This window comes from Anser brachyrhynchus, assembly GCF_964034855.1.
Source record: "Anser brachyrhynchus genome assembly, chromosome: 1".
NCBI classification, from domain to species: domain Eukaryota; kingdom Metazoa; phylum Chordata; class Aves; order Anseriformes; family Anatidae; genus Anser; species Anser brachyrhynchus.
In genome coordinates this window covers 58,252,862-58,265,674 of record NC_137694.1, presented here as the reverse complement: position 1 = coordinate 58,265,674, position 12,813 = coordinate 58,252,862, and the positions used below count along the sequence as shown (strand labels likewise).

The 12,813-nt window shown below is 47.3% G+C and overlaps 1 protein-coding gene across 1 annotated transcript in view; it reads right to left on the bottom strand.

The window, feature by feature from the left end:
- NUAK1 (NUAK family kinase 1) overlaps positions 1 to 8,908 on the bottom strand; it is a 49,733-nt gene extending 40,825 nt beyond the window's left edge. Inside the window, exon 1 of the mRNA XM_080557996.1 lies at positions 8,521 to 8,908. Within this exon, the coding sequence (XP_080414122.1) occupies positions 8,521 to 8,817 (297 nt within the window). The 5' untranslated portion in view covers positions 8,818 to 8,908. The remainder of the gene's footprint in view (positions 1 to 8,520) is intronic.
- Between the last annotated feature and the right edge of the window lie 3,905 nt (positions 8,909 to 12,813).

Sequence of the window (12,813 nt, the reverse complement as noted above, 5' to 3'; positions counted from 1 at the left end):
CTCCAGTGATTCTGCTTAAGTCTTCCCATATGCCAGCAGCAGGGCCAGGGCAGCTGAAGGGCTCTGGGTTTAGCAGAGAGACGGCCAGCCCAGCACAGGATAGCCTCCCCATCACCACCCAGTAAAGCAGGTGGCCTAACGCCAGTGTGCCTTCATCCCTCTTCATCTGCCCCGTCCGCTCGGGCACAACATAGATTGTGTGGGGCCAGTGAGGGTGGCCGGGATGAAGAGGAGGATGAGGAGAGGGTTGCGTCACCAGCGTAGCTGAGGTGAGATGGAAACGCAGCAAGGGAGGTGGGAAGGCTGAGGAGATAGCCCAAGACTGATGGTGGTCACACGTTAACTGGAGCAACCTGCGCTGTCTTCTTACTGACTTCTTTGGCCTAGCTGCTAGGAGCCGCTGGAGTGGATTCTGCAGCATTCAAATGACTTATGCACCACAAGACTTGCATTTATTTTGAGATTTTGCATGCATCTAGAGATGGCCAAGACTATTTTGAACATACCAGCCATGCCAAGCCCTTCCTCTTCCCAAAGCTGCTGTGTTGCTGGTTGTTGTTGTTGTTGTTGTTTTAAATTAAAGGAAACACCCATTAAAATATTTTATTATTTTCCTCTCTCTGCAAGAACAGAGCCTGAAAAAAGTCACACTTGAGCAAGATCCAGGACTTGCATCCAGCCATGGGCCAGTGACAGTTTTAAGGGCTAATGCCTTGTAAAGTACCAAAGCTAGTAGCAAATCCCACCTGCCTTCAGAGAGTTAAGGCACTGCAAGTATTAATACTGTGTATTGGCTTAACAGGATGAATTGAGGGTTGGTTCACGGTGTTCAGTTCAAAACAGAAAATATATGAGAGCATTAAAACAGCGTAAGAGCAACGGATGGCTACGATCTCGCCCCCTCCCCACATCCCCCAGTGCAACATGCAGCAAAGGTTACAGGAGGGCCCCCACATCTATTGAACATCTGGCATTTTTGGTGTGGGTCCAGGATGTTTGATCAGGATGGCCAGACACCGTCGACTCATGGAATATCTCACCCAGCCCCCTAGTGTTCAAAGGTCTAGGATCCTCTAATTTATACAATGTACCATGTTGCCTGTGAAGACATGGTGATAAATACATTCTGTTTAAAAGCAGATACTTCTCAAATCATAACTTGCAGATGCTCAAAGTCTTTCATGTGGGTAAGACAAATGAGAGCCATAGAGACTGATTTTGTAGCCAGGGAGTGCAGGAAGCAACAGCAGGAGAACACTATTGAAAGCCTGGATACACTTATGGCTTTAATGAATTGGTCATCAAATATAACAGCACACATATGCAGTTTTTACCTTGCTTTGTAGTTCACTCCCCGCCCCCCTGGCTATTCCCCATATATCTAGCAAAGTGGAAATTATTTCGAGTTTAGTTTATTAAGTGGACACACATGGTACCCACATCTGTTGGAAGATATTTGAAGAAAACGCTGACAAATATAATTTGCATATTTACGAAGAGACCTTTTCATGCGAGACATTTCCTCTGACATACCAGCTATGCCAAGTACAGTGACCCATCAAGGGCTAACAACAGGAGCATTTTCTATAAAATGGCAGGTGCACGCCTGGGCGATTTAGGGACAAACCCTGACTTGGGCAGGATGCAAGCAAGAGACGAGACCAGTGCTCTCTGTAGGCTGGAGATGCCCACACTAACACGCACACCAGTGGTAGCATGCAAACCATCAAAACTGTACGTCAGAGCTGGGCAATGGCAGCAGCCTCCAGCGCTGCCCACACTGGCAGCTGCTGAGGTGTTGGCAGCTGCCACCACTGCTCCTTGCTGCCACCGCTTGCATCCCACCCTGAGCCCAAGGCACGGCTCCTTCAGGAGCATCAGCTGGCACTGGAGCAGAAAACGTATGGTTTTGGTCTCACTTTACATAGGTAGAGTGTAGAAGACAGTGTCCTTCTGTGAGGAGCATGTTTGTTCAGATGGAGGAGATGCTCTGGTGTCAGCATCCTGCTTCGTGCAGACAGAGAGGGGAACCTGAGCGCGGTACGGGAGGCTGAGACCTAAATCAGGGCGATGTCCACATCAAAGCCAGGGGCAGCAGCCAGTTTGTGAATCCTTGGCATGTGGGCACTGGAAATGCGTCCCATATGGTCTGCAGTTGGATCATCATGGCTTGACACATGTTGACCTGCCCGCATTGAAGACTGATGTATCAGAGGCTGGACTAGGTGATCTACTAGGTGATCTCAGAGGTCTCTTCCAACGTGAATGATTCTGTGATCTTTTTTTAACCCACTTAGGGCATTCCTCCTTGGCACTGCTTGGCCACCACGTGCCCCCTCCAGATTCTTCAGTTCAGCAAAGGCTCTCCAGTTATTTATTTACCAGACAAAACACAGACTAACTACGATTACAGTTCTGCAAAGAATAAACAATTGCTCGCAAGAACTGCACATTCCACACGTTTTATTCAACATGTATGACCCCAAACTACAGTATATACAATAATTGTCTCCACATGGCAAATCCACATTGTGGTTCTTAAAAAATAATAATAATTTTTAAAACACATGCCACCAAAAAACACAGTATATTTTATCCATATCTAATGAAAGACTTTCTACAAGCAATTTCCATTCTGTTGCATTCTCTAGCATATGGTGCTTTGAAACCATATGCAATAATGCTCAGGCATTTTACAGTGTTTTGAGCTGAAGGCTGTGCTATAAACATCGGCTCAAATTCTGTTGTGAATTTCACATTTAGTAGGTTCACAATAGGTATGTATCAGGCCAAAATGTGCCCCTGCATTTAGCCTAACTTCTCTGTATGAAGCAGCATCCTTTCACAATGGGATGTGCTGAGGCAGAGGAAATTGACCTGCCTGAAATTGTCCAATCCAATCAAAAAAAAAAAAAAAAAAGAAAAGCAGCAGCATTTTCTCATGACTCTGTAATTCATTCACCTGTAAGACAGTACAAAATCTTCAAAGGAATTTTACTTGATGCCCATTCAAAGCTCAGAAAGAACACATTGTTCTTTAATTTGGTAAAAGATTTGACAAGCTAACATATTCAGATGACCCCTTGCTGGCTAGCCAGACTTTTCAGACTTTTATACCACTGACCTGCGCTCCTCTGTACGAATCCACCTCTCCAACAAGGACCGGAGGTGCCTCTCATCTTGTGGTCTGCATGCTGTAATCAGTTGTTTCTGTTTGCAGCCCTCAATGTTCAAGTCATCTTTGACATTTCAGTTACTCAAGTGTTTTTGTGAAGACTGAAGTCATTTTATATAATCAGGTGGCAACTCTTATTGCAATAAGCTTACAGTATTCATGGTGAATCACATTAGATTAAATTTAGTGGGTTTTTTTTCTTCCCCTTTTAATCATTCTCACAGATAATAACTAGGGGTGGTACAAATAAATTAACAACAAAGCCATGTGCAAGCCCAAATACTGTTTCAAGCTGGCATTCATTCCAGATCTAGAATTTCTATGTCTTTTTTTGTTTTTGTTTGTTTGTTTTTAAATTGTAAAAATTTTTATGAAGGACAGCCCAGGTTTCACTAACATGCCTTCAGCACCATGAAAACATGTCCAGATTTGGTCACATTACGAGTCCCTAAAAAGCACACATTTTTTTCCTTTCTTCAAGATGTGCAAACAGTTAGGTTTTGGCACTAGGTTTGTGCAAGGACCCCTCTCCCACTGGGCAGCACCTGGCCCCACACGGCTGCAGAGGTGCACGGATCCCGCCGGCAGCTCCCAGCTCTGGCACCGCAAGCACGGCCGCGCTTTCGGCGCGGGTCACAGCACTGGCACGCAGAACAAAGCAAGAGGCAGGAGCACGAGGAGAATGCAAAGGGGTCAGGAGTGGAGACTGACGCCGAAAGTCATACCAGGACAAAAGCCCGGTGTAGGGAGAGCCCAGAAGGAGAGAGTGACGGAGCTCTGCAGGAGGAGGCTGTCATCTGTAGGACCCTGATGTTACGTACACTACATGGCTGGAAAAAAATCAGGTGTTAGGTTGTGCTCTCAAAATGAGCTGACACTTATGATGGTTTTGGCTTTAATCTGTAAGTTTTTCTTTCTCACGTATAAAACAGGGTAATGATACAAGCCATTGTTACTATTATTCAAGGGTATTATCATAGCTGTAGAAGACACATTCATGAATCAGGATCCTGCTGTGCAAAGTACTGTACGAGCACTTCACATCACAGCAGTGCTGTGTAGATACTTCCACCGGTGTCTGCAATAAAGTAAGATATCCTAATAAGAACAACAAAGAATCTTTAAAAAAAAATAAGCAGCCTCAGATTTGGACATCATTCTGCAAAGGATCTGTACTGAAGGATCAAGATAAAAATCAGTATGGAGTAGTGGCCCAGGTGCCAAATGAAGCAGTTCTCAGGAAAAAATGGAAGTTTAACATGTCATTAAAGATGGTAAGATAATTCACATACCTAAGAGGGAAGAGAAGAACACCAACATTTTCTATTTGTGGAGAGTTTGACTTTGCAACATAAACATGATTTTAACATGGGAGTTTTATTGACTAGAAGAGTCCAGCTCTTGATACGTACTTGAAGGCAGTGGACAGCCCCCATTCTCTTTATAGCATCAGCAAAACAGGGAAGGGAACGGACAAGTGCCCCGCCTGGCCTTCACCATCCCTGGTGACTCACAAGCACAATTTAACCTTATCTAGAACCCTTAAGAAACACACCGCCAACAAGCAAGCGGCTGAGCAGCACACAAAGCGTTAATTCCTGACATGACAGAGCTGTCATTGCTGGTGCTCATGTTTTACTTTTGTAGTAACACACAGAACCAAAGGCAGCAAAGCACAGGTCCTGCTTTCACGTAATCTGCTCCTGTTGCATAGTTTCCAAACCCCGTGCAACTCTCCGACATTGCCGCGCAGCAGAGCTGTTTCAAAGCAAAGATGTTCACTGGAGTTGCAACTGAAAATATTTCTGTTGATCTAAAGTTTGTTTTTCTTACTGGATTTTAATTCGGAAACCAACATAATTTGGCAACATCCTTCCACCTGCACTTCTACGCTGCAGAGAGAAACAGCATGCACCACGAACCGTAACACGCCCGCACAAATATGCGCCGCACGCCTGCTTTTCATGTCGGGCTGCAGCTTGTCATCAATTCCCAAAATAATTAACTTTCTGGAGGAGCGGCTGGAGAAGAATAGTGCTTCCTCCACCTGCTGGTGAGGAGGAAGAAAAGATGTCCTGGCTCAGAAGGGAGAGAGGAGGCCCCTGCAGCTGCTCCCCATTGCCTCCCAAGTGCAGCCTAAGGAAAGGGAGGGAGAAAAGCTCACGGATCTTGCAATGGGGAAAATCACACTGCAAGAACTTGCTCCAGCTGAACCTTTTGGCCACCGAGGAGCCCAGCAGTGTCGTCCTTCGCACACCACACACGGGATCAGCCAGAGGTGGTCGATGCACAGCTTATCTAATGCTGACATAAGTGTAGCTGGGGATTTCTTGGCTAGCAAAGCCTGAATATAAACCATGAACAAAAGCTCAGTTCTTTGCTTTAACATGTGCAAGATGACAAGTGGAGAAAACACCCACAGAAATGTCAACGTGAGTGTCACTTCACAGGCCTGCAATATCATCTCTTCATCCCTACACTCACTAACAGGTGCCTTAATTTAAAATATCATAAGTTACACGGTGCATACTGAGCCAGTACTAATGAAGGAAATCTTGCTGGCGAAATTAGGCACCTCGTACGTCATGTGGTGGGCATTATTTTAACGGCTTCGTGCAGCACACAGCACTGTCTGCAGTCACTGTGGTAACTAGTACACCAATTCACCTAAGTTGTTTCCAATAACAAACGACATATATATCGTGCAAGCTACCCTGGAGCTTTATGGCAGGAAACTTTATGATCACGTTTCACTGAGCTAAGAGGAAAGACAAAGAAACTACACCAATTTGAATAAACCTGAAAGCCTGTTAATAAGTAACAAATACTACTTCCATTCTAGCCAACTGCAATCCTGCAACGGCACAAGACGAGAGCATACATGTACCTCGGACTGAACTGTCTTCGCACCTTGGCTTTACTTCATTAACTCACATTTGCCAATTTCTGTTTCACTCATGAGCTGTTTATTGTTGCCATATGGATGACAACAAACCCAGTGTTCGCGTTTCACATTAAAAGCCCAGCTAATCATGCAAATATCTTTACGAAACACCATACAGCCAAAGAGATGCTAACAGATGAGAAAAGTGGAAAGACCAAGCAGGAGAGGGACGGAGAGGGCTGATGACTGGGAACACAGCGCCACTTCCCCGGTCCAGCTTTGCAATCTGCTACCATACAGCTCCCAATTGCTGCTTAGAAAAAAGACGGTTAGCTAAACCAGTAGCAGAACAGGAAGCCAACAGGCTGGACTGCAGCGACCTTGGGACTGCAGCTACCTGGCCGCGGGTTGTCAGACGACTTGCAGTGGAAGCGGTGTCAGCCACAGCGCTCTCTCCTGCATCCCCCTGCTGGACACACTGCCACAGCCAGGCCAACCTGCTCGCTCGTGCTGCCAATGCTGGCCACTAACAACATCACAGGAGAGGAATAGGAAGAGAAGGGGAGAAAAAAATGAAGGGAAGCTCTGCGCCTCTCTGAGCAGTCGTCCTGCCAGCGCTTGTCTCATCCACGGAGAGCCACCAGTGCTCAGTGCAACAGCCAGACAGGAAAACCGTCAGAAAGCAAGAAGCGTTTTCTGCTCGCTTAGGTCTGGCCAGATTCCCAACAACTAGCTTTTATTCTGTAAACAGACAAAATGTGGATATTTTACATACACTCGCAGATGTTAAAGTTCAAACAGACACGTTGCGCCACAACTTGCCTGTAGACTAGTTAATAATTATGAAGTGCCACACGCCAAGGGTTATATTACTGTAGTATAAAACTAACACCCCTGCGAGGATTTGTTTAGCTTCTACATACCAGCTGATAGAGCGAGTGTAGCATTTTTATGGCATTTGAGATCACAATGGTATTTTGATTTTCACTCTCTCCATTTCGAGATGGCATTAGCCATACAAATTCAGTTCAGACCATATCACTGAAGTACCTTTAGCTATAGAGCTGAAGAGCTTGACCATAGCTAAGGACAAAAAGACCACAGGTGTGCTGTTAACTTAGACACGCATCTATGCTACATCCTCTCTTCAGTGAGGACCCTTCACAAAACCAAATCTCATTTACAATACAGTCAATTTTTTTTAATTGATCGAGTCTTTTCAAATGATTTTTGATGTATTCTCTTATTTACTGCATCACGTAATGAAACTCATAAATTATCTGCTTACGAAATAATAGTAAGTAAATAATATAGCCCTGGAGCTTTTGTTAGCCTGACGCTGTAAAACAGCCAAGGCAGCAAACTTTAAAAATCATATACTTGGAGTGAGCATGTGCGGAGATGTCCATCTCTGGTTTCTCTTTAGCCAGCCTCCAAATGAGCTAATAAACTGAAAGCATACATGATATGACTCCACAGCTTGGCTGAAACCTCATTTTCACTGTCGACACAAAGATATTCAGTTGCAAAGTAAATGTCTCTTATTAAAGCCGCTGCATCTGCAATTCCCTTTGCTGTTTTACAGTTGCTTCTGCCTCTGGGTGCGTGTTGAGCTCCCAGACAAGTGAAACAGAGAGACAAATGAAACAAAACCTGTAATGTCACTAGGGAAATGCCTTGGTTTTAGATGAAGTCTAGTGAAAACTCAATTAGTCTCCTTCATATGAAAAGCTGTGCTAGGACCTCTTTGGAAAAGCATCTATTTCTCTGGGCAGCCCTTAACGCAACGCCTGCCTCTCGTTCGCTTGTCCTCCGAGAGCGGTTACATATTTCAGCGGAGGGAAAATGACAATAACTCTGGCTAACGTGTGCGTTTCTTCAATCGCATTTCTGTGCTCTGCCGGAGCGCTGTACCAGCGAGGAAATGCTGCAGCTGAGTTATTGCAGGACAACCTCCGGGCTGCTTGAAGTCTCGAGCCAGCCGGCACAACCGAGCAGTGAAACGGGTCGTAAAAACCAATGGGGCTGGGGTTGCAGTCCCTGCGATTTTTTTTTTTTATGTGTCAGCAAAGTTTGGGTCACTAAAGTATGACTGAATCACGGCGGCTTTGACCGACGGACCGACATTTGCCATTCTGACAGGACTTTGTGAGCCGCTTCGGCTAGCCGGGAGCATGACAGGTTTCGCTACCGCGCTCATTTCCACTTGGGAAAGAACCACCGTGCACGGGAGGGACGCGTGTAAAAGCAAAACAAGAGCAATAAGCCACCCTGGTTTTTTTTCCAATAACAACACATCAATTTTAAATGCCCCGATGCCTTACCACGGCACCACCCCGGCACCCAAAATGCGGCAGCTTCTGCCCCGGACCCGCACCGCAGGCGAAGCCCGTCCCCACGGGGGGCTCCCAGACCCACCGTGCCCGGGGACCCCCCGAAAACCCCCGTCCCCCCGCCTTACCACTCTGCCAGAAAACCGCTCGATGGCCCGCTTGACTTTGCCGTAGGTGCCTTTGCCCAAGGTCTCCTGCAGCTCGTAGCGATGCTTCAGGTTGTGCTTGTGGTGATGCCGCTTCACCCCCTGCTGCTTCCTCGGCCCCGCCGCGACCCCCGGCGACGGAGCCTCCCCGAGCGGCTCCTCCATGGCCGCTGCAGCCGCAGCCGCAGCCTCGCCACCGCCGGGCCCGGAGCCGCAGGAGGAGCAGCGGGGCTGCGCGGGGCTGCTGCTGCCGGGGACGGCCGCCTCGGCACCCTCCATGCCCGGCGGCGGCGGGCGCGGCTCTGAGCGCCCCGCCGGCCCCGCAGCCTCTGCCTCAGCCCCGCGCCGGCACCATGGGGCGCGGCGGGGCGGGGCGGGGGGCGGTGGCGCCCCGAGCTCCCCTCCCCTTTCCCCGCCGGCCCCGGGGGCGGCCCCTCCGCCCCGGCACGGCTCGGCCCGGCCCGGCCCGGCCCGGCCCCACCGCTCCCCAAGCCCCGCGGTGCGGCCTCGGCCCGCAGGGCGAAGCCCCCGGGCGGGCGGCAGCGGCCCCGCCGTGAGGCGCGGGCACCTGCGGCAGAGAGGCCCAGGGGAAGCCGGACCAAATTTAGGTCTGGAAAGTGTGGTTCGATGGTTCTCTTCTTTCTTTTTTTTTCCAGCACTTTAATTTTCCCCGGTAGCCCAACGGGCGAGGGCTTCCTGTAGGGTTTCCATGTAATGGAACTCGCAGAGAAAACACGGGCACACCCAGCCCCTGCCTGGGCTTGGCAGGGACCGGCACCGTCAGCCCGCTCCCGGAGCCGTTCTCGTGTAAAAAACCTGCCTGGGCCCAACTCCTGCTCCGGTTTACATCCAGGCAGCACAGTGCCAAGGGCTAGAGCTGGCGGGGCCCTCACCTCCGCTTTCAGGAGCCCTTAAATGCAAATAAAAGTGTCATTTTTACACTTCTCGTCAATTTCGAGTAAGCCGGTTGTTTCTTTTGCAAAGACTTCTTGAAAACTTAAACCAGTGCAGGCATATAAATCGGTGCCAAGGTTAGGATGAGTCAGATGTTTCCTTCAGAACAGCAGCCCTCCTCAAGCCCGTGGCCCTGAAGGTGGATGGCCTCTGTTGGAGGAGTGGGGAATTTGTGTGGAGTGCGATCACTTTGGCGTTTTCCAGTGTGTCCCCTTTGCTGGGCAGACGCTAAGGCCTTGACATGAGGGTCCTGGCCCTGTCTCCTCCCCACTGGCTGCCCTTCAGGTGCGGGGTGCAGCTGAGACTGAGCCATAAATATAACACGGAGACCCTATGAAATCCCAGGCTAGGCCTCGTGGTTGCAGTGATGTCGAGGCATGGCATTTAGGATGTTAGTAAGCCGATCCCTCATCTCGCTGGGGGAGCGTTGATCCAGAAGCTGCCCTGTATGCTGAACTGATTTGTCTAGCTGGCTCATGGGAAGGCTGGGGTTTGTCAGAGGAAACTAACCCAGGAGCGTCAAGGTGATGGGATGATATCCAGACACTGGGTTTGGTGAGGACTCTTGTTGGGCTCCTCTAGCTCACCGGCCTAGTGGGTAAGGCTGGCCTTCCTCGAGGTTTCTTCCTGAGGTGATGACCAGGAACTTACTTTTCTGAGGCCGCGTGCAGCCTTAGCCCTTCTGACTTGATAAACTTGAAAACACAAGTTTCTTGGTAATTACCATCTCTGCACCTACATTTTAGGATCAGCAGAAGAGCCTGACTGGCTCAAGGCAAGTCTGTCTGCTGCAATATCCTGTTCCTGACAGGAGTCAGCACCACGCTGCACATTTTGAGGAAGGAAGGAAGAATCCCGTAGTGGCCAGAGGGAAGTAATGCCTCCCACACTAGGTTCTTGATTGTTAAGAGCTAGATATTGGCTTAAGCCCTGGAGCTTGAAATGTAACATCTCACAGACTGCATCACAAACTGGCTAGTCCAAAGCAGAAAGGGTAAGGGAAGCCTCATTCTCTGTTACTATACAAAAAGAGAGAGCTGTGTCCTCCTGTAGTCCCTCCCTTTGCTTTAGTTGTGGAAAGGATGACAAGTCTGTGGCCTTGTCTTTGTTAGAAATAAAACTACATCAGTAGCTTTCATATTTTTCATTTTATTTTAGAGCTCTGAAGCGCTACTGCATTCCTGCCAGCTGGCACAGGATAGAGCAGTGCCTGAGAGAGAGGGAGGTCTGCTCCTGCACCGGCTGCCTTCTGCTCCCCCAGTTTGAAACCCACTTATGTAGCACTTCTTGATCCGGGGGAATGCCCCAAAAAACCTGTGCACGAAGGAGCAGAGGGCAGCACTGCTGCAAGGAGGGATTGGCAGGGGAATGGGCTGGGGATGGAGCAGCACCAAGAGGCAGGAGGGAGCTAGGAGGGCTGGCGACAGAATGGTGCCCTTCTCTGGGAGAAGCGAAGAATTGTCCTGGCACATGTTCACCTGAACCCAACTTCACTTGAACAGGTTAAATCTGACTGTCGATCTCGCTGAGTGCCAAGGCTGCAGCAGTTTGTCCAGATGACTGTAGCAAGCGACTGGTGGTTTTGCACGCCCAGTGCAAGCCCTGCTCCCAGCCCAGCTTGGAGCAGCCCACATCCTGCACCAGGACTTGAGCCAGCCGACTGCGCCCTGGCTGCATGACCAGCTCAGGAACGGCTCCGTCCACCCAGAGGCAGCAGGGGACAGTCTCCAGCTAGGTTTGTCTCTTGCTGCCTGGAAACTCCCTTGGGGTGAACGTGGTAGAGCCTGTGCCCAGGTCCCTTACAGCTCTCAAACAGCTGAAAAGCAATCCCAGTGATGAAAATAGGTTTCATTATGTTATGCTCACGAGCATTGTTAATATTCCCAAGAGTATTCTCTTTTAACTGCTTGGAAGCGTACACCACCAGTTCCGTAAGGAAATATGTCATGAATCATTGCTATATATTGCGATTGGACAGATACAAGGCATAATAAAATACCAGAAGCTCCAAAATGAAAAATACCAATTTTATAATGGAATAAGCACAGGTACAGCATTAGAAATAATACTGTGCCTTTCAAATTTCCACGCTCTTAAATGTGAAGCCAGATGGCATTAAGCAAATTAAATGTATGAATAAAAACTGGGCATAAGAAACTTTCTGTGCTCATATACAATAGCAATGGGATTGGAAAATAATGATAAATAGAGAAAGTGTATCACTAATATGTGGAAATATTTCCTCTTCATTTTTAGCATATTGTCAGCTTTGCAATCAGTATTATACTTGTCACTATGGGAATAAAAATCACTAGAGCAAATATTTAACCAGTGTCCTTCACAACATGTGTAAGAATGCCAAGAAGTAAAAATCAGAGAAGAAAAGCAAGGCAATGTCAGAGTGGATGTAGAAAACCTTAAATAATGGCTTTTTTAGGTAATTTGCATCATTCTAGTTGTTCATGTCAGTGTAAAAAATGCAGTGTTTCATTGTTTCTGAAATAAACATTTGGTGAGAATTTCAGCTCTCCGAGTTTGCAGACACCACTAGGGAATTCTTCATTTCTGACATTGTTATTTTATGTAAATACTTTTCTTTATTCACAAGAAGGAATTGTCCTCCCATTGAAACCAGTAGGCTTCTGCTAACCAGCTTCAAAGGAAATAGGATTAGGCTTTAATTTGCAAAACAGTATTGAAGGATATGTTGTACCAAATCTAAACTATGCAGATAACTGTAATAATAACAATAAAACCATTGATTTCAGTAGGCTTATCTCCCTTAAGGCAGTGTGAGTTGGAGAAAAATCTTAAAAGATTGCAACATGTCAGCAATATAAATTTATCATAAAACTCAGTACATTTTTAGGATTATTTTTTGCCATGAAGTTTCAAAACCACAATTTATTTCGTATCTGACATAGAGACACTCAGGATAAAAGGCACCGGCTTAATAACTTTCAATTAAATCTTGAAGTCTCCTCAAAATGTTTAACACCTAGAATGAAATGTCAGATTCACAGAGCTGATGTTAATTCCTTTCATGTATTTAGCTGAAAAGAAAAAAAAAATAATCACGGGATTTCAAAGATGCTTGCTACAAATACTTATTTTATGAACTGAGGCCAGGTACTTGCTGTGCAACGACGGCCGTTGCAGCGCAGCTTGGTGAGATGGTGTCATTTAAACATAAACTGACTTTTTGCTCGTAAGCACCCCTCAGTGTTTGTGTGAAGCTATTTTTATAATCATCCTTACAAAGGTAGGCTTCCAAGGGGCTGCTGGAGAACTGAAATACTTTCTTTAACTGTTCTCTGCAAC